Here is a 20,016-nt window from a genome sequence, read left to right as displayed (position 1 = left end):
TTTATATAAACAAAAATCTGATAAAGAAATTGATCAAAATAATTTAGCAGTCTCCATCATTCAAGAACTGCCTGTGGAACTCAGTTGCTTACAGGCTGTCATGCAGTAATGATCTTCTGTAGAACTAAACTGTGCTCCTTATCAAAGTTTGGAATTCTGATGACAAAAAGAGGAATGCATGAGCTTTTGTGAAAGTTAAAACAAGAAAGGAAAAAAAAACAACACCACAACAAAAAAACACCCCAAACCCTCACTTTTTCTGGACAGCTCCACACTTGTTGAACAACAGAAGCCGAAACTGTCACAGATTTTTCTCTTTGAAATAACAAATCTGCACACACATACAGTTGGGATAAAAGGACTGATTGAGAATTGCTCTCCATTTTCCTCTTGTGGTCCTTTCCATTATAGAGTGAGCCCTCACATTCATGGTCTCACCGTTACCATGGTGAGCAGAAACCAGTATATCATGTAAGAAGAACAAACGATGATTCGCCAGATCTTCTGAAGTCAAAAAAAGAATGAAACAAACAAAAATCCCACAAGAGATGGGATTAAAAAAAATCATAACAACTTGTATCCCAGTCTTTCTCTAAAAACTCATCTCTGAGTGTCCAGTCTGTTCTACAGTATATCTGGCTGCAGGGTTCTGTGGTCCTGGACTTCCTTGGGTGGTGGACAGTCCCCTGCCTGGTAGGCTTGGATCAGGGGCTTCCAGCCTGCTGGGAGATGTTTATCATTACGGCATGGTCAGAACAGCCACAATACTCAAAGGGACCCCCAGCACCATGTCTTCTACTGCTGTGGGAACCACGACCCCCAGCAAAATACATCTCTGCCAGATAGATGTGACAAATTCAAGCCCAAATGAAGTCATGAGTGTGAAAAAAGCCTTTGAGGAATAATTGAACATTTTACCCAAAGCAAGTGATTATCCTTACTTCCTTCACAAGAAAGACTTTCATAACTGTCACATTTTATGGCATTTGTGAATATGGATCTTTCAAAATCATAAAAGTTAATAATCCCTCCTTTATGACCAGCATAATCTTTAACTCCATATAAAGCTCAGTAAAATAATTCTTGCTCTTAGTTACATTTTTATTCTTTTTTTTTTTTTGGGGGGGGTAGGTGTCTTTGTAGTCAATTTTGTTCTGAAAATAAAGAAGTCATGGAAATCACTTGACTTTTTTCTGCACATTAACTGCACTGAAAGGAAATCTTCTGCACTACTCGTTTCCCACACATTAGGAAGAGCAAAATAAAGTAATTCTGGAGAGATGCAGGAGACCTAAGGCTGTTGTTACCTTGTATCTGGGTATAGTGCTTTTTCATACTAACATAAGTCGTTTCTCGTGAAAACAGCTCACGTAGACATACGCACGTTCATATCAAATGCAGCATCCCCGGCTCTGCCACCTGCCTAGCTATGGTAGAGCACTGGTAAGCCTAATCTAACTGTGTCAGTATTCAATCGCTTCCCAAGCGGGCTGTCTAGCCCAGAATAAGTTTCTTGCTACTGCAACTCTTTTCTAGAAGTAACAGAATGAGCAAGATTACAGATGGCTTCCGTATATCTGTGGAAGCCATTGACAGCTCAGCAATAACTCATGAGCAAACCCTTTTGTTCTAGATGAGTTAATATCTCTTCAAGTGATGCAGATGGAAACCTGTTCCCCTTGGTGAGGGCTCCCATGAGTGCCGAGCCTGCGCAGGGAGAACAGCTTTGTGCCTTTACAGTGTGCCATGCATAACCAAGGGACATTTCAGAAGCATCTCCCAGCCCAGATGCAAAGCAAGAGGGGAAGGGAGCTCTGTCTCCTCCTCATCCAACTGAGGGCCAACACTGCAGCCAGCACATTTTATTCACTCTTTCTTGCCTTTTGCACCTTGGGACACAGCTTCATGGTTACTAGGCAACAAAAAAAAAACCATCACCACATATATTTGCTGCCTTTAAGTAACTAGCATGTTCCAAGACCAAACACTCATGGCCTGAAGTCTCAATATTGCTGTTCTGGAATGTGCCAGTGGGGGGTTTTGAAAGTTGTAAGTGCTTATCTGTCTAGAAGCAGGTGATTCATAAAATGGACTGATGCACTGAGAACCTCCCAGAACCCGACGGCTCTCAGATAAACTCATTTCAGGCTGTCACATCAACCAGGTCCAACTCAGGGAGCTGACATGCAGGTAAAGAGGGACATCCAGTGGCTGAATACACTGGATTTTACAGGACAATGTGTTTTTTTTACAGCTAAGAAAGATGTTTTCAATTTTCTGAAGAAGCTACAGATACCATCATGATTCAGGCAGTAATGAGATCACTTTCAAAGATTCATGATGTTTAAAGGCAACTTGGTTTTTAAAAAAAAAAAAAAAAAAGCAAATCTGAAAGATACCTCCCCAGTAGAGGCCATTTCACATCGGAGAACAGGGTCAGCACCTCTCAGTCGGGACCAAGAAAACATTGGGGCCTGGTGAGAGAAAGAGAGAGAGGGAAGGAAGAAAGAGAATGAAAATTTAATGGATCATTTAAAAAACAAACAAACAAACAACAAACACCAACCCACAAACAAACAAACAAACCAAAACCAACCAAAAAACCCAACATTCAGCTACACTTGGAAGTGACAGAGACAGATATGAATTAATCCAAAAAAAAAAGCACTGGTCAAAGCTGATAAGCAAAGGAGCACTTGGCAAATGAGTTGCACTAAAATCTTGATGATGGATTGGAACAAATAAACTTGTATTTCCCCAATAAATCATCCTTCTGACTCTTGCAGGCTTGCTCACACTCCGATGGCAGATTGCTAATCTGTGGTAGCCCACTGTCTATTTTAGGACACATTTTAAAACAGAAAGGTTGTGAAGGATCTAATTTATGAAACATGGAGAGATACTGTCTGAAGCCAGACAGTTTTACTGAGAAAACTGTTCTCCAACAGAAAATTTTCATACACAGGAATCAAACCATTCCATAAGAATACACTCTTTCGGAGTAAACCAGATGAAAATTTGCAAGTGATTTTCAGATTTTCCCTCTTCCCCCCAAAATACAAATCCATAACTTTTTTCCTTTTGTATGAAAATATTAAAACTCCTGATCCCTATCATTCTCTGAAGACTTCAGTCACTGTGGTCTGACTTCTTTTGTCTAATTTGACTTTAAAAAAAATGGGGCAGAAAGAATCTCTCTGTTAAAGACCCAATGACCACATGGGGCAAACATCGAACAAATTTTCTGTTAAGGAACAATTTCCTATAGAGCTTCTCTACCCCTTAAACTACTAATGGCATTTGCATAAAGACAGCATCCTTGCTGCTTTAAAAATAATCTGTTTTAAAATCCAAAGATATAATTCTGTTCTTGGAAGTCTCTGAGGGTAACACTGCAGACAGGACAGTTGCTGTTTCATGACACCTAACAACGACAAGCTAAAATGTGACAGCAGAAATTCACTGTGAAAGGTTTCACAAAAAAGAGTCATGTGTCTTCACGACTTTTAGATCAGTTTTGCCTCTTCTATAAGTAAAGAGAAAATTTTTACAGTGGCCAAGCCTGCAGCCTCAAGCTGAGATATGGCAGTCAAGGTGCGTTATTTTTAATAGAAATATTGTCTGAAAGGCAACAAGGAACAAAGCTTTCCACCAGCTCCCTAACTTTCGTCTGCCATGAACATGAAAATGCATCCGCAGGAGCAGACTCTGGTAGTGCAAATAAATCCTATTTAAAACATAGTCAGTCCTGCTCTATCCAGGATTTAATCTTGGTCAGGCCATGATACTTGTGTCACTCTGCAAGCAAACACAGCAAGACAAAATTTCAGTCACTAAAGCTGAAGCAGTGGGACTCCAAATCCACAAAGGACCAGCTACGTTGAGACAGAAGAAAAGAGTTTCATACTCTCTTTTCAGAGCATTTAAGAACTGCTGAAGAAACAAAATCCCATTTCCATGCAAATATTTCTAGCAATAAAAACGTAAGAGGACAGAAAATATGATGCATGAATAACGAGAACCAGGTTTAATTGGGATATTTTTCAAAGTTCAGCATTTCCAACGGTATTAGCAGGTTTCTTGTATTGGGTAAATCCACACAGAACACAAGCAGTATAAAAGGCTTTGTAGTGAAGTCTTCAAGAACATAGTTGGGTTTTCTGCTCTGTAGCCAGCATTCCCAGGAGAGACAAAACTCTTGACAGTTTAGCTAATAACAGTTAAGAAGCCCCTGGTCTATATAATAGAAATGTATATAAAAAATTAAGACTTAAAAAAATTTAAAAGTCTCAGATTAGAATTTCAGATAATGCTTATCTGTGGCATCAAAATAAAATGTAAAGTTATTTCTAGACTTACTGGCTTGCCAATAACCTGAGCTGCCCTGGGTCAGAGATTTGGCTTGCGTTACAATAGGTATCAATATTTTATTAGTAGAAAGATGTTAGGTGTTTTACATTTCCTCAATTTTCACTTGATTTGGAAGTTATTAAATCTTGAAAGTTTCTGTACAAACAATTCTCATCCACTGTACTTTCTGCACTGGTGTTACAGATCATTATGATGAGGAACTTCATTTTTTTTGTTTGACTAAGCATTCAGAAATACCTACAGTACATTTTGGTATCTTGGGTGCTATATAAGCTTAGTAATTATGAAAAGCAAAATCTCAGCCACAGTGAAATCAAAGGATCCAAGACTTTCACCCACATTTTAACTTGTGGTGCATATAAAGGGATTGTATGCATTCAACAGCCCATGTCACTGCTCTGGAAGATAAAATCTGGGGGGCACTCAAAACACAAATCTGTACATGTTTGCACATATATTAAGTAGTATTACAAAACAGCCTGAACTTCAGTGTTCAATTCAGCAAGTGCATATTTATTATGCAGTTCATAAATATGATTTAGAGTAGGACAGAAGAAAGAAATAATCAGAGACTGATTTTGCCAATAATCACTGGATAATTTTCATTTGATTTTTTTTTTTTCCCTGTACATTTTTTCCCAATGTACATCATCTTAACAGAAGCTGCAAAAGGTCAATTTGGCCTTTGTCCAGTGAGCAAATTGCTCTCTCTGGGCATTGAAGTACTAATCACCTATTAATGTGTTAGGTGCAGGCTCTGTTGTGGGTGGTTTTGGTGCTCTTGTGAAAACTATACCTTAATCCCAACATATTTGGAGGGAATAATGGGATGTTCCAGCGTGGGGAGGGATGACTCATTAACCTCTTTTCCAATCATGACTTTTGTAGCTACATCGATGAAGTCCACACCCAGAGTCTTCGACACAAAAGGGAAGGAGCGTGAAGCCCGCAAGTTGCACTCTATCACCTGACGGGATTAAAAAAGAGAAACACCAGGGTCAGGCACTCTGTGGTGAAGAAACAGATTGATTCACATGTCTGGAATCAGTCCTTACTCCTCCTGGCAGAGATGCTCTTCAGACTGCACAGAAATCATGTTCGATATGACAAACAGTGATGAGGGATGTGTAGTGGCCAGCTTGAGATACAAGGAGTCTGGTGTTCTGCAGCTGTTTCATCTCTATTGTCTGAAAATTAGAACTTTGGAAAACATGTTGCGCTATACCCTAAGTTAATGTGCAAGAGGTGTGGAAATTTAGCATTAGGTACAATCTTTAGAAGCCCACCTTGTTCTTTTTCCATGGTAATAGCACTTTGTGAATAACTGGACTATCCTTCTTGACTTTCCTCATCTATAGGCTGAAGTCATTCAGTGACCCAAGCAAGAAACAAAGAAGTTCTGTATCCTGCTGAGAAGCCACCAGAGAGAACAATAGAAAAAGAATAGCTGTAAGTGAGAATGAAGGGGAAGTGAAGGGGGATAAGAACAGGTTTAAGACAGAATGGAAAAGAGGTGCTATCCAGAGAAAAAGTGAGCACAGCTGAGGAAAAGCGAGGAAGGAAAAACTCCATTCTGTCCCTCTGTGCAGTTTCTGAATAACTACTTGTGAAACAGAAGAAAGGTGAAGAACGGTAAGTACATTTTTCTCAACTAATAGCCCAAATAGGATCATTCACCAATAATGCATCTCTACTATACATGTCAGGTTTTCTTTCCATTCACCATTTCCTCAGTCATACTCTACTCACATTCTTCTGACCTTCTTCCATTAGCAAAAGAAAGCCAGCTGTTACCCATAAAGGGTCAGACATCTCCTGTATTTCTGTTACTGATAGCTACTATGACCACGCTATTTAGGTAACCATCTTAATGGCTTATATAAAAGACTTAAACACTTAAACTGTCTTGCTTTCTTTCTGATGACTTGGAAGGCTTATTTTAATGATTGAAATAGCTAAAGATGAGCAAGGATATTAGAGATCTAAAAGCAAAGATATTCAGCTCATAGGATGAGGTGCAGGTCCCAGTGCTGTCCATCTAATTCAAAGCTGATGATTTTGGGGAGGACAACAGTCCACAATGGAACAAAGCTATTGCTGAGAGACAACACAGCCAGGCTCACCTCACCCTCCGTGGCTGCACTGCATAGGGAGGGGAGGATGCTCCCTCCCGCATGGCAGGGACAGCTGCATGACCAGGGTGGCACGGGTGACCCACACATTGTCAGGCAAGGCAGGTTAGAAGCACACCGCGGCTACTGCCACCAAGTTTTCACGGCAGGGACTGCAGGAGCCATGCACCTCACTACCCAGAGCAGAGCCTGAATTCCTCCAACAATTAAAAGAGTTCTTACCAACACATCATTGCCTCGCACCAAAAACTGAATGTTGAATGGACCAGTGATGGCAAAGGCCTTTGCAATCTTTTTTGTAGCAGCTTTCACCTACAAAAATACATAAATAAAAATGTGTGCATATGTATACATAAAACAAATAATTAAATCCCACAAAATAGACAGCATCATGTCAATAAATCACCTCATGTGGATTCCTTTAAATGTCCCATCTCTCTGCCCTAGCATATTTTTTGTCTATGCCCTCATTTTCACAACAGCATTATCGTTCAGAAGCAAACATGTTTAATTTGCCTGGTAATGTAGAGCGCAAAACGCCATTTGAGGGCAGAAGTAAAAATGTGGCTTTGTGTGTTTGAGAAAACAAAGGAAAGAGAGAAAGAGAGAATAAAAGCCTGCCCTGTCTGTAGCAATTGCTACACTGCACACTGGAGCCTCTATACCTTTCTTGGTGAAATAATGAATGTTTTGTCATTTAAGATTATCTACTTTGTTTTACAAGTGTCCCAAGAGGCTTTCACCAACATGCCTATCCCACCACAAACCAGTGGGAGGTGTGTCAGTAGAAATACTCAGAAACAAATTGGGAGAAAACACTACAGTTGTATTTTCTAAGTTTGTCAAGAAATCATGTGCCATTTCAGCACAAGGGTTTGAATGGTTTTGCCTCAGAAGATTACTATTTTCAGAAACGAGGCCTTGGACCGTCTTGTAGAGTTGGAGCACAGACCACTGCATTACTGCTCTTATTAGTTTCCAAGTAAATCCTTTCCCGGATCATATAATAGGAGACGGCACATTTCTTTTAGAAAACACATTTTGATAATTAACTCTGTATCACTAGGTTTATTTTTGAAAGGGAAAAATGTCAAGTTTAGGTGAGGTTTGTTCATCCTGATATCCTTTGCAGAAAAGGGTGGAAGCTAGAAAGTCATACACCTGATGTAATCATTTAAGGATTGTGAGAGAAGAGGAAGTGGAAAGTAAACCGTGGCATACATATGGATCAGACACTCCTCTGCTGCTATGGAAGCTGGTCCTAAATCAATGAAACAACAAAAAAAAGAAAGTGGGTCTGAAAGTCCATATATCTATTGCTTAAATTAATGGGATACATATCCTATGTATAGGATAGCTAACCACAGGGGACACAATGACATCCTACACTTGCACATTTCATACTAGCCTATAAAAAACATTAGTGATTTGATTTCTCCATTGATGATGGAGTTCTCCCAAGCAAAAGGGGAAAGAGGATGCAAACTCTTATTTTCTTTTCTCTTATCAGTGCTAGTGCAACACCTACCTTCTCCAAGGCCCCTTGGCTAATAGTCTGTGCAGGTAACATGAGGGTGGCATCTCCAGAGTGAACACCTGCATCCTCCACGTGCTCTGAAATAGCATGTGAGATCACCTGTAGACAGCAACGAGAGAGCAGTTGGTCACCGCACCCTCTCTCATGAGCTGTCTCCCATCTCCATGCCCTCTGCTAAGTACAGCCCAGCACAGTCTCCTGAACAGAGATGTATCCAAAAGACAATACAGATGGGAAAAAAAAAGGGAATCATGCAAGATTTTGGGGAGAACAGGCCTGGAGCAGACACAAGGCATATGAACAAGGGGTTCATGTTAGTATATTGTAGTAAAGCGAACTGAGAACATAATGAAAACCTACCGCAGTCTGGAGATCCTAAGGCATCCTCCTTCTCTCCAACACATATTGACTCAGAAGGTAAAAGCTAGTTAGGCTTTAAACCAGCTCCCTAACTTCTGCTTGCCATGAACACAAAACAGTTGTCATTCCCCAGTAGAAACAAATACAGCCTAACACAATCATCCGTACATTATTTTTTTTCCTCACTCTTTTGTGGTGTTTTAGTCATGCAGAAAAGCGAGCAGAGGAAACTGAGGCCTAAAGATTTAAATTGAATGAAATGCATCAAGGTGCACTGCTTCAATACCAAAAAGTCAACTTTTCTCTTGGTTAAAAACGAAGACTGAAAACAGAATACTTCTGTTAAATAAGAAGCTTGTGATTTTTTTTTGGTAAGAACTGTCTTTGATTAGTAATGAAATGCAAAGTGAAGTTGTAATAATAAAACAACTGTGGTAATATTGTAACACATGCTGATACAATTGTGATGAAAGTCATTTGTGAAGCCAGTGATTTGTGTACCCAGTAAAAAATCATATTCTAATTCACATGGTTAAACAATGCTTAGAAAAGGAACTATTTAGATATATACAATAAGGTAGGTTGAGTTTTGCAAGTATGATGTTTTTGAACCTAAGATGAGCTCATCTTTTCTTGTTTCTTTACTTGTCTCAGCATGAAATTATGGCTGTATAGTAAATCATTCAAAGCACACATTTTTGTAACTGTGCAATTCTAGAGGGAAAAAAATAGTTTAATATTAAAGAAAAGCAAGGTTCTTACACTTCCTGCCTTGGCTACAGCATCCATTTCCACCTCACGGGCATCTTCAATAAATTTAGTGAGTACCACAGGATGATCCTGTCACCAAGACAAGAAGAAAGAATTAAGTTTTTATTTGAGAATATTTGGGGAACATCCAAGTGTTCCAATATTCATCACTGGAAAAGCTTTGGAAGCAGAATCTCACAAGACCAATCTATTAATAGCCTTATTTCCACAGATAAGTGAACTTTACAAAGAAATTATAGCAGGAAACCTGGCATGATTTCCCTAAAGCCACTGATGCATCAGTTTGAGTCCTTTATAATGTCACCATGACAGGGAAATCTGCAGCAATAGCACAAAGGCCTTTCAGGTGAGAGCATGGTAGAAAGATGATCTACGATCCAGTGATCTCTGCTCCTGTCTCCTAAAGATGCTCCTTACCTCCAAGATCTTCAATTCTTCCTTCTCAAGCCTCCAAGTCACCTCGCTGATGACTTACTTCAAGTAGTTGATTCTTGCCATACTTGATGACTTTGTACAGTGGCCATTTGCTCTTTTTAAAAGTCATATATTTTAGGCAACAGATCCATTACTTTCTCATTTCTCTGCCTCGTCTCCTAAGTCTCCCAAAGGAGAAGTTCCCACTAATTATAGCTGGCCAGGAACAACCTGTCCTCGACCCCCAGTACATTCATTGGAATACATGGTCTTCTGGTTTTCCTTCCTCTTCTTCCTGCTTGTTTCCAGGATGTTAGCACACATTTCCCACTCTTCTTCCAGCCACCTGCTCCAACAGACAGTTAAAAATCTAATCTACATTCTTCCAGGCCAGTTTTATGTCTCAACATTTTACCTGTCTCATCCACTATTAACTGTCTGTTATTTATTAGAGAATAAAATGGAATAAATGACAGTCTGTGTGTGCTCAAAAGGCTCCTCTTGAAAAAATATAAAGCAACTCCAAAAGTTACCAGACACAATTTCTTACATTTATCAGTGCAAGGGTAAATTCACAGGCAAGGACAATGTCACAGCATACACTGTTTCATAAATTTAGTGGCTTCTGTCCTGTAACTTTCTGTCTTACTGCAGTTTTTCACCACAAGATTTTATATGTGCATACAACCTTGTTTACTCCAATCTGTCTCAACCCACACAAGAAGTTTTGAATGCTACTGACAACATGAATGCTATAATGACACAAGACCATAACAGCAAAGTAGCTAAAACAACAGAACAATGCTGGTCAGGCACCCTATCTGCAGATGCTCTGTTCAGTGTAGAATTAGGAAAGGCTTTGTAACCAGAAAAAAAAAAAAAAAAATGAAGTGCACGTGTGTCCCACAAAGATGCTCATATTCAGTTGTATGTTCACAGCTAATATTGCTAGCCTCTGTGGAAGTACTCACAGGCCACAATGCCTTGATAAGGCTAAAAAACCCTCCCTAATTTAGGAGCAGAATACAGTAATTTTGTTCTAGTTTGTTTTCTGCTAACTTAGCTCCAACCATACTATGGCTTTTGTCAATATGAAAATACGGATGAAGAAAGAAGTCTTCCCTTAGCAGTTTGACTCCACTAGAAAAAAATGTAGCATGTAAATCTAGTGTAAATCTCTGCAGGATCAGGGGCAGAGCACCCAAAGACTCGTGGCATGCAAATGGTCACATCTGCAGCAAGCGTCAGTTCCTTACTTGTGTAGCAGAACTGGACATCATAAGGATCCCATGGGAAACAGCCACTCTTTCCCTTAGGAATACATCACATTTTGCTAGGACTCTATAAGTTCAGGTCCCAGCAGGGCATCCTCTACAAAGGGCGAGACCTCTCAGCAACGAAGAACAACCTCGCTCAACTTAAGTCAATCAAGCTGAGACAAGTTAAGCTGAACAAGGGTCACTTTCCTAAGCTTCAGCCTCCCACAGGGCACCCACTGCCACCAAAAAGCTATCCAGCAGAAAAAGTGACCTGTCCCTCTGAATGTGGCTTAAGGCTGCTGCCTTGTCTGCTTCTGTGAGCATGGGGGGAAACACAAAGCAGCGTACATAAGATGAAGTACAGAGAGAAGACAGGTGTTCTGGGAGGCTGAGCATTGCTGACAATCTGGTTCCTACCACAGACTGACCTCTAGTCTTCTGAGGATTAGTTATACGATTTCTTCTGATGGAAGTAACAATGGTACTCTCCTGCTTTCAAAAAACCCTTTAAATTTGTTCCAAGGTGATAATAACTGCTCTGCTTGCTTCCACACTAACCTGTCCTTCAGGATACTATTACCTTGCAAAGTCTCTCTATTTCATTCCATCTCTTCTTGCTGAAACGCTAAACTTTCACCACTTGCCTCATACACTTAAAAAATTACATGGTTTTATTATTGTTTGTGGTTTAATGACCTAAGAAATCCCCTGAGTAAGCAGTAATGTGTCTGGCTTCCATAGCCAGTCGTGTTTTCAGAGAGTTCCTCTTTGACTTATTTTTAACTCCAAGATTCCTATGACAGTATATGACAGTAGTGGTTATGGCGCTTCAGGACTGTTCTGAACACTGATCACCCAAAAAAGAAAAAAAAAAAAAGGGTGCTAAAACCCTAAGAAAACAGACCAAAAGGCAAGGCCAAACTCAGAGACTGTTGAAATGTCAGACTTCAAATTCTGTATGTTCTTCATTCAACTTTGATCATTTAACTTTTTCCTCCTCCAATATTCTCATTTCTCCAAACATCCCTTGTACAATAACACTGATAGAAGGCATAGAGGAAATTCAGGCTTTGAGTTGATCTTCTGAAGCATTCATATCTTTGGGCAATTGCTCAGATTTTTCTAAAGTACTAGACCAAATCCTTCCCTTTGCTAGAAAAAAAGACACTTTAAAAAAATTTTTCAAATTAGCTTTTGAAAAACATTCAGAAAGGAAACCAGAGCTTTCATCTTCTGCATTACATACTCTGCAGATCAATAATCCCACTGGATTAACACTAAGCAGGCAGCAGTCTTGCTTTTGTATCAGAGGAAAATGGAACTCAGTACATGATTCGTAGTGTTAAACGTCATAGCAAAATCTTGCAAATGTTCCTGCATTCAAAAGCGTTTAAAAAAAAAAGTCATTGGTGAGAGAGAAGATACCAAGATGAAGTTTAAATTTGTTCAAAGAAGACAGGCAAAACAGTTCAGAAACTGAGTGAAAGATGCTATCAGTTCTATGCTAGATGGTACAACCTGCTACTAGCAAGCTTGGATGGTGCAGGAAGGGTCCCAGCCCGCTACGCTACACCTGTTCGTATAATTGATATGTCAAAAACGGATGCCTGGGTACAAGAGTTTACTGCCAGCCCTTCTCCTTTCAGGTATTCCAGTGGTTTCAGGAAAGGTGCTTGCATGTGTTCCCATGGTCTGCTCATTAGAGAACAAACTGAGGGGTCAAACTAATTTCACTGGCACCTCTCCAAACAAGGAAGAGAAAGAGCAAGGAAGATGTAATACAGAAACAAAGGGATGGAAAACACAGTAGAGGTGAAACAAATACAGCAAACACAAAAATAAAAAGCAATAGCAGAATGAAGACTGTTACCTGAGAGGCTCTGGTGGCTTCTGCTAAGAACTTCTTCATTTCCTCTTCAGTGAATGCTACATTCATGGCAGACCCACTGTGAGAACGAAAAAGAAAACAGGTCAGCTTCTCTTGTGACTTCAAGGGAGGTATCAGTGTATTAGACACCACAGCACAGGGTTGCCAATCACCTTTATATGACAGACTATATGACTCAAGCCACTCGCTCCACTCTTGGCTGAAAGAAAGGCAGAGCTGGTGCCCCATGAACCTCCATTATACTTCCCAGAGAAGACAGGTGACCTCCAGAACCATAACAAAGAATCAAAACAAGAATTGTGGTTGTGTAGCCTTAGCACTGCTGCCAAATCCCCTTTCTGACACTTTACAGCTCCCCTAAGCTGGAGGAGATGCCTGTTCAGCCAGCTAGCTCACCTAAGGACCCAGACTTTCCCCATATGTGCAGGTTAGCTGTGAGCTCAGGACAAAACAGATGCTTTGCTCGCTGTAGGCCAATTGCTCATCTGTGACAAATGAAGTGAGGAATGTACAGGCCAGGCCACTGGTGATGGTTGTGACAGAGTAAATGCAGATGAAAGTGGGCTGTAAAGCTACTTTGAAATACAGCTGTTAGTATCTGAGAGGGGGATCTGAGAGACCATGGGTGAACAGTCAGCGATTCAGGCCCCTTTTAAGCACAAGAATCTTTAAAAAAAAAAAAAGATGTTACATCGGTCATTTCTGCCAGTGGCGCTCAGCTTCCCCTTTGCTTTGGTGGGCAAGCCCACAGAGGCTCTGGGGAAAAGTGGATAAAGAATTTATCCCATAAAAATCAGTCACTTTAGCCTAAGACAAATAGACACAAATACCTAGGTGGTTATACTTACCGGACTACCTCTTCAGCTGATGTAAATCAATAGAGTTCAATTAAATCCATGGGCCTGTGTCAGCAGCACCACTAAGGATGCAAATAGGCACCCACAGTACATAACTAGTGGGGAAACGCATTTAATTTTCAAAGGCAACTGGCAAATATTAAAGGCCACATCTGTTCAAAGGATGAAGTCTAGCTGTGGACCTGCTGCTGTTGTCCAAATAGAGGCCAGACAACGTGCTGTGCCAGGGCTTTTCACTTTGTTTCCTCAAGTCTGACATTCTGCAGTTTCATCTTTCTCTCTGAAGTCCCCTTAAACTGTCCAAGCACCCTTTAGCAAATACCTACATGGAAATAGCCTATACTGAATTTAATATGGATGGAAACAACAGGCTAAAAGTGTTCCCTAAAAACCTGGAGAATGACATCAGAAGCAGTTTCTAACTTATCCTCCTGATCTGAGTTCTGGTTTTTAACTTTGCTTTATAGCCCCACTGCACGATTCAGAGATTGGGTAGAAAAGTCACATTCAGCAGTCACTTTTAAAGGATATTTTCTTGAGGGTTGAACATACAACAAATCCTTCTCCTTTCCTTCTTTTTAAATAAGAATAATTTTTTTTGCTCCCCCGAAAATGGATATGATGCCTCTTCATTTTGGTATTTGTCTCTTTTTCACATGAAAAGCATCTTGTCTTGAATTTCTTTTCACTTGTAAATTGTGCCCAAAGTGCCTCTCCGTGCCTAGTCATCCAGCTATGAAGAAACTCCTTGCAGAGGAGTGATCACTCAGAACACGCCAGTTTGCTGTGTGTATGCACTGGTGTAACTTCTTCAAGAATTCTAGCTGTTGGACATCTGTGGCTCAGCACAACGTCTATTTAAAGAGGAGCAGCTGCCACAGTGCAGGGACATAAAACACGCCTGTAAGCAGAGAAGCTTAGCAAATAAGAAGCTGAATTCAAAAGGTGCGCTGCTGTTTTCTGAAAACAGATGCCAGCCCCAATAAATGGTCTCAGCATGTTCCCTGTTTTTCTTCCTAGTGACAAACAATCTTCTGGCTTAATTGTACAAGTAGTCGTCTCAGGAATCTTAAGGAATATTGCAGATAGTCCATGTTTTTGGCGTGGAGAGATGAAAAAGGTAATGCAGCTAAACAGATACTGTTATTATTATGTTCTACCTTTGATCTCTGTCTGATGGACATAAGGGATCCATTGGCTTCCCTTATTGGCTTGAGTATTGTCCCACCTGTTAAGAAGGGCAGCTTTATGCCACATGTACCTAGTGTAGTGTTTTCCACACTCTCCCTTGTCTCAAAAGGCTTTTGTAGTTCATAACCCCAACTTGATGAGCTCTGATGGTTGAGCCTTACCTCAGAACATAGGAAGGCCTCAGCAAACATGGGTAACTCACAGAGCTTGCAAATTCAACTGCATCTCTCTAAAGAAAGGGAGGAAGAACATTCTGTGAACACAAAAATATTTTGAAGTCACACCAAAATTTCAACTCTAATTGCATTTACACTTTACTAGCCACTTAGACTTGCGGAGGGCAAGAGGGGAAAGTCAGGGACTACAGCCTGGACTGAACATAATACATGACTTCTCTGTTCCAGAGCTGTCATCTTCAGACCTTCCCTGTCCATAGAGCTTCACCAGGGAAAAAGAGCAGTGCCAACACATCTCTGTTTCTTTGCAATCTCTATCTGCCAGAATAGCTTAAGGTCGGCAGGATAAACTAGATTAGCCTGTCAGTAATGCTAACTTCTGCTGGGTATATACCCCATGTTGTGTAAAGGTGATTTAAAGACAGTTCCCTTCCAGATTCCACTCCTCTCCCAGTGATGCTATAGCATCACTTTACAGGGGTCAAAAAGTTTTACACCATCAGCAATAAAAAACTGTCAAATGTCTTTGGAATCTTGAAATGTATCAGCAAGTGAGTCCCCCCAAGCAGATGCTCATAACAATTCCCAGCCACTTCATCATTTCCCAGATGCACATCCCAACTTACCAGTGTGCTGACTGCCTTCCAGGGAGCCTGGGCCACACGCAGCTCATCCAGAACAGCTGAGAACGTGGAGCGATCTTCTGCTCGGTTAATCTGCAAAGGACTTGTGCCGAGGATCTTCACTCCGCTCTGGTGCAGTGGCACTGCCAAGTTATTGGGAATCTGCCCACCTACAGAAATAATGCAACCGCTACATCCCTGTTGGCAGAGAGAAAGGAGTGCAGTCATATTCAAGTCAGCTTACCATTAAAAGCTGTGATAATTAGGAATGCAATATTTAGATTGCATCACTTTTCAGGTTGCTGTGAGCAAAGGCAGATCATAATTGTGCTGATCCAAAGGCACCCAGGCTCCAAAGTGTGATTCAGACATGTAGCAATATCTCTAAAACAGCAATATCCTCCTTGATGTCACTCAGACAAAAGTAACTTAAGATAAAATTCCCCCAGGAAACCAAAGAAATCTGCAGTGTTCACGTCTGTTGACATGAAGCCAAGATTTTATAACTTCCGCTAAAACCAGAGACTATTACCTTGTTTTCATGTCATGTTTAGGTGCTTCTGCTTTCCCAGTGATGACAAGTGCTGAGCTGACACACGGTCCTGTGTTTTGCAGAGGAAAGGCGCTGCGCTATGGAAAACCTCATGCCTCACAATGAAACTCAAAACTCCCTTCAGTAGGGTCAGGTCTCCCTCCTGTGATCTCCTACATATGTGGACATGGGCACCATCACTCCTGGCCCCCTGCTACAACCTTTGGATGCGGTAGCATGAACAAACAATATGTTCTAGGTCCTCTTCCTTTCTCGGTCCAGCTCTTCTGAGAAAACAGCCTCTCCCATGCTATTTGCTAAGCAAACAACCTTTCCTACCCCAGAAGCCAGTCTTTAAGGTGTGTTTATGGCTGACCTTTTGCTGGCCTGTACAAAGCAAAGGGTAGTCTAGATCAACAGAGCCCAGTCCATCAGACAGCCTGTGGTGGTGAATCACTCTGGATACACCTGGCCCATTATTTTAACTCATCCTTGTTACTCCTGACTAGCTCCTCAGTTCTGGTAGCACATTTGATACCAACAAGTATTTCAGTCAAACTGTCACATGCGCTCCTTTCTATACAGGTTATTTGCAAGCACTTCGGTTCTGGAAGTGGAGAGGCAGGGGAGGTGGCACAGCGTCCTCCAGCCACAATGGCAGATCTCATGTCTGCCACTGGGCAACCACAACATTTTAAGTGAGGAAATAATGAACAGCAAATAACAAGAGACAGGTCAGCTCACTTGCAAACACACATCAACACACATCCTTCTTCAGCTGCAAATATAGGTTTGGCTTTTTTTGTTTGTTTGGTTGGTGGTGGTTGTTGTTTTTACATAGAACTCTTAATGCTTTCAAGTATAATCTAGCCTGGTGTGAAAATTTTCAACAGTAAAAAAAGGCCATAGAGTACCTGCAACAATTACGAGCATATGAATTATGTTTAGACTGTGTAATAATTGAGGGTAATTAAATAATGGGCACTTCACTTCCAAATTAAAGCTGGTGAAACTTTGCCCGAAGGAGAATCAGGCACATGGTACAGCTGCAGTGAAAGGCTCTTCCAAACCACACGTGTTTTACACAGTTTTACGCACCACTAATAAATGAGAAACATAAATCAAGTGATCCATGGTTTGGTTCTATCTTTCAGAGTTATCGGTGTTCTTTTAATTAACAAGTGTGTTTTTCCTGAGGAAGGTTAGACCCACTGGCCTTCCTGGAAGGGGAACTTCTTAATGAGGGATGTAAAGGGATTTACAGTGGCAGATCTGTAAGCTGACGTCAGGATGGACTCGAAGTGACTGAGAAAAAACAATGACAAATGCCAGTACAAACCCTGCTCAACATTAAGGTGGATAATTTCCTACCATAATAAAAATCTACTAAAAAGGCATTTAAGTAGCAGTTATTATCCCAAGGTCTACAAGATTATTATTTACTTAACACACTAATATACAGTGCTGGAGATAACTTTTTTCTTTCACCATGCAGTCACTTATGGGATGACATATTGCTGCCAGCCAACAGCAACCATCTGAAAGACCTTAAGACAGGGAGTGAAAAAACTCTCATTAGTAGAGGGTGGAACAAGAACAGAGGCTACTCTGTGGCCACATGGGGTTGTCTAATGACATCAGAGCTCACCATCCCCAGCTCAGAAGAAAAATCTGTTCCTTACTGCTTCCAGACCCATCCAAAATACAGTACTTATTCCTAGTCCCTGGGGCTCTTATCATCCCACATGGATGAGACCCAGACAGTGAGTGAATAAACAAACCTCTTCTTGCAGCTTGGAATGGTTCCTGCTTGATAACAAGTCAATCTAGCTTTGCTGCCAAGGTCAACCGATGTCTTAATCTATCCTCAACATATCCAAAAGGGGAATGTCCCAGCTAACAGCTTCTTTTCAGCTGCTGCTTATTCCTTGCTTTAAAACAGTCCTACTCACTGAGCCTCTAAAATGCAAATACTGCCTACATCAAAGTTGGAACAGCATTAGGGACTCCGGCCTCAAGGGGACAGAGGAGATGGCTTATTCAAGCAGATAGCAAAGAATCATATAATCATTTTCACTCAGAAAGAACCATAAATCGAGACCCAGCTGCTGCTTACTTCTTCGTTTAAACACTTGCTGTTATTTCCCGAAGTCGGTTCTCACCCAAGGAGCAGCCCCCTGTCCTGCTGGGCAGCAGGACTGCTCTGCTGAAAAACATGGGCAGGCAGACATGGAACCCATTGCATATCACTTTATCATCAGCCATATTTTAATTATAAAGCAAATTAATAACATCCTTGCCATTAGATATCTTTAAAATGTATGCCACACATAATCCACTGAAAGAAGACTAGAGAGAATTATTTTCCTCTTTATAAGAAAAATCACTCTCTCTATTATTACCTTGCTTTTATGTCATTAGCAAGAGTCGGGTTTTCTTTTTCCCCGAGTTTGAAAACAAATTAGACCATTAAAATTGTACCTAAGAGCCTCTTTTAGTTTTATGAATTGTTTCAGAATGATCCTAGAAACTGAAAAAGAATCAAAAGAGGCCCTCTAGCAGATAGATATTAAAAGAAAAAGGCAACATCTTCTCTGGAAACAAAAAGCCAATAAATCTGAGGGAAGGATTTTTATTTATTTTTTTTTTAATTTTTGTCCTCATAGACTACCACCTAACTTTATACATTCAGAATAAATTACATTTCTCTCCAAAGCATGGCTGTGTTGTGTAGAGCTCAGTCTCTGGTGAGTCAGAGGAGCTGTGACCATTGACTGGAGAGGTAAAAGGGGACAGGAGGTACAGAGAGTAGAGGGACAGCTCAGTACTTCCCTGGGACAGGACTGTGGCTCTTGGTGGGCAGGTTCCAGCCGCCTGAGCCTTGGTAACCTTGCACCTCAATGTAGCCTAGTTTGCCTGATCAGAAAAACCAGGACAAGTCAGTGCACCTATTTATTTGAGCTTAGTAGTTTCCCAAGGTTTGCTTCCAATCCTAACAACATTTAGGGAGCTGATGTGTCGTCTCCGCTGAGGGCAAAGGATTGTGTCCATGGTTTGCTGACGGTTTTACATACCGTTTGCCAGCACTTCTCAGAGTACTTGCCACTGTTCATTGTACATTGGGACACTAGAAGAGGCTAATGAGCAGGAGAGTTTAAAAGTTCAGACTGAAATCATGGCACTATTCATGCTTTGCATGTGAAGCTGGAGGAGATGGTTATCTGCAGGATTGGTGAGGGAACCCAGAACCAGATCCTGAATTTTTAACTTGATTGTTTCCTTAGTGATTGGCTTCCAACTGCATCTGCTTGAGGAAGTTTTCTGGTAACAGGATATTAGCATTTGGCTCACTCATTTAAAAAAAAAAAAAAATACATATAGTAAATAATATATTTTAGACTACACCCTGCTGGAGGTCTGGAGTCTGTTCCCAGGTCTGTCTATGTCCTTCCGCATGATTCTGTGCAGCCTCTCTACTCCTCAGAGACTCAGTTTCCCTACTTGCAAATTAGGCATAATGATACCAATCCCTTCTGTCACTACTAAAGAAAAGTGTTCTAAAACAGCTGAGTATTTGTTATGCATCTTGGGGTGTTTAGGCTCAGACCCTGATGGCTTTAACATCTCAAGAACAAACATCAAATTGGTTGTTTTCATACCCCAGCCAGAGCAGTAGAACCCTCTGCAGGCCCCCAGCATGTCTCTTCTCCCCCTTTTTATTCCTGCCGCCTCAGCTCCTGCAGCCTCCTTTCCTGCCCCCTCTCAATCACTTTTTCGGTTTACTTCACAAGGAGGACAGGCTAAAAACACACCCAGAAGCATGAGCACAGTCCAGCTGAGCCAGAGAAACTGCCACCAAAGTGTCCTTCCCCTTCAGCTCTGGATACCACAGGATGCTGATATTA

The 20,016-nt window shown here is 41.0% G+C and overlaps 1 protein-coding gene across 1 annotated transcript in view; it reads right to left on the bottom strand.

Annotated features, from left to right (window-relative positions):
* CPS1 (carbamoyl-phosphate synthase 1) overlaps window positions 1–20,016 on the bottom strand; it is a 99,199-nt gene that overhangs the window by 10,280 nt on the left and 68,903 nt on the right. Inside the window, exons 28-35 of the mRNA XM_065841098.2 lie at window positions 15,583–15,777; window positions 14,942–15,009; window positions 12,715–12,790; window positions 9,163–9,240; window positions 8,032–8,139; window positions 6,726–6,815; window positions 5,168–5,338; window positions 2,400–2,474 (exon numbers count right to left, since the gene is read on the bottom strand). Of these exons, the coding sequence (XP_065697170.2) occupies window positions 2,400–2,474; window positions 5,168–5,338; window positions 6,726–6,815; window positions 8,032–8,139; window positions 9,163–9,240; window positions 12,715–12,790; window positions 14,942–15,009; window positions 15,583–15,777 (861 nt within the window). The remainder of the gene's footprint in view (window positions 1–2,399; window positions 2,475–5,167; window positions 5,339–6,725; window positions 6,816–8,031; window positions 8,140–9,162; window positions 9,241–12,714; window positions 12,791–14,941; window positions 15,010–15,582; window positions 15,778–20,016) is intronic.

Source organism: Patagioenas fasciata, chromosome 7 (genome assembly GCF_037038585.1).
Source record: "Patagioenas fasciata isolate bPatFas1 chromosome 7, bPatFas1.hap1, whole genome shotgun sequence".
NCBI classification, from domain to species: domain Eukaryota; kingdom Metazoa; phylum Chordata; class Aves; order Columbiformes; family Columbidae; genus Patagioenas; species Patagioenas fasciata.
This window is presented reverse-complemented; position numbering and strand designations above follow the sequence as displayed.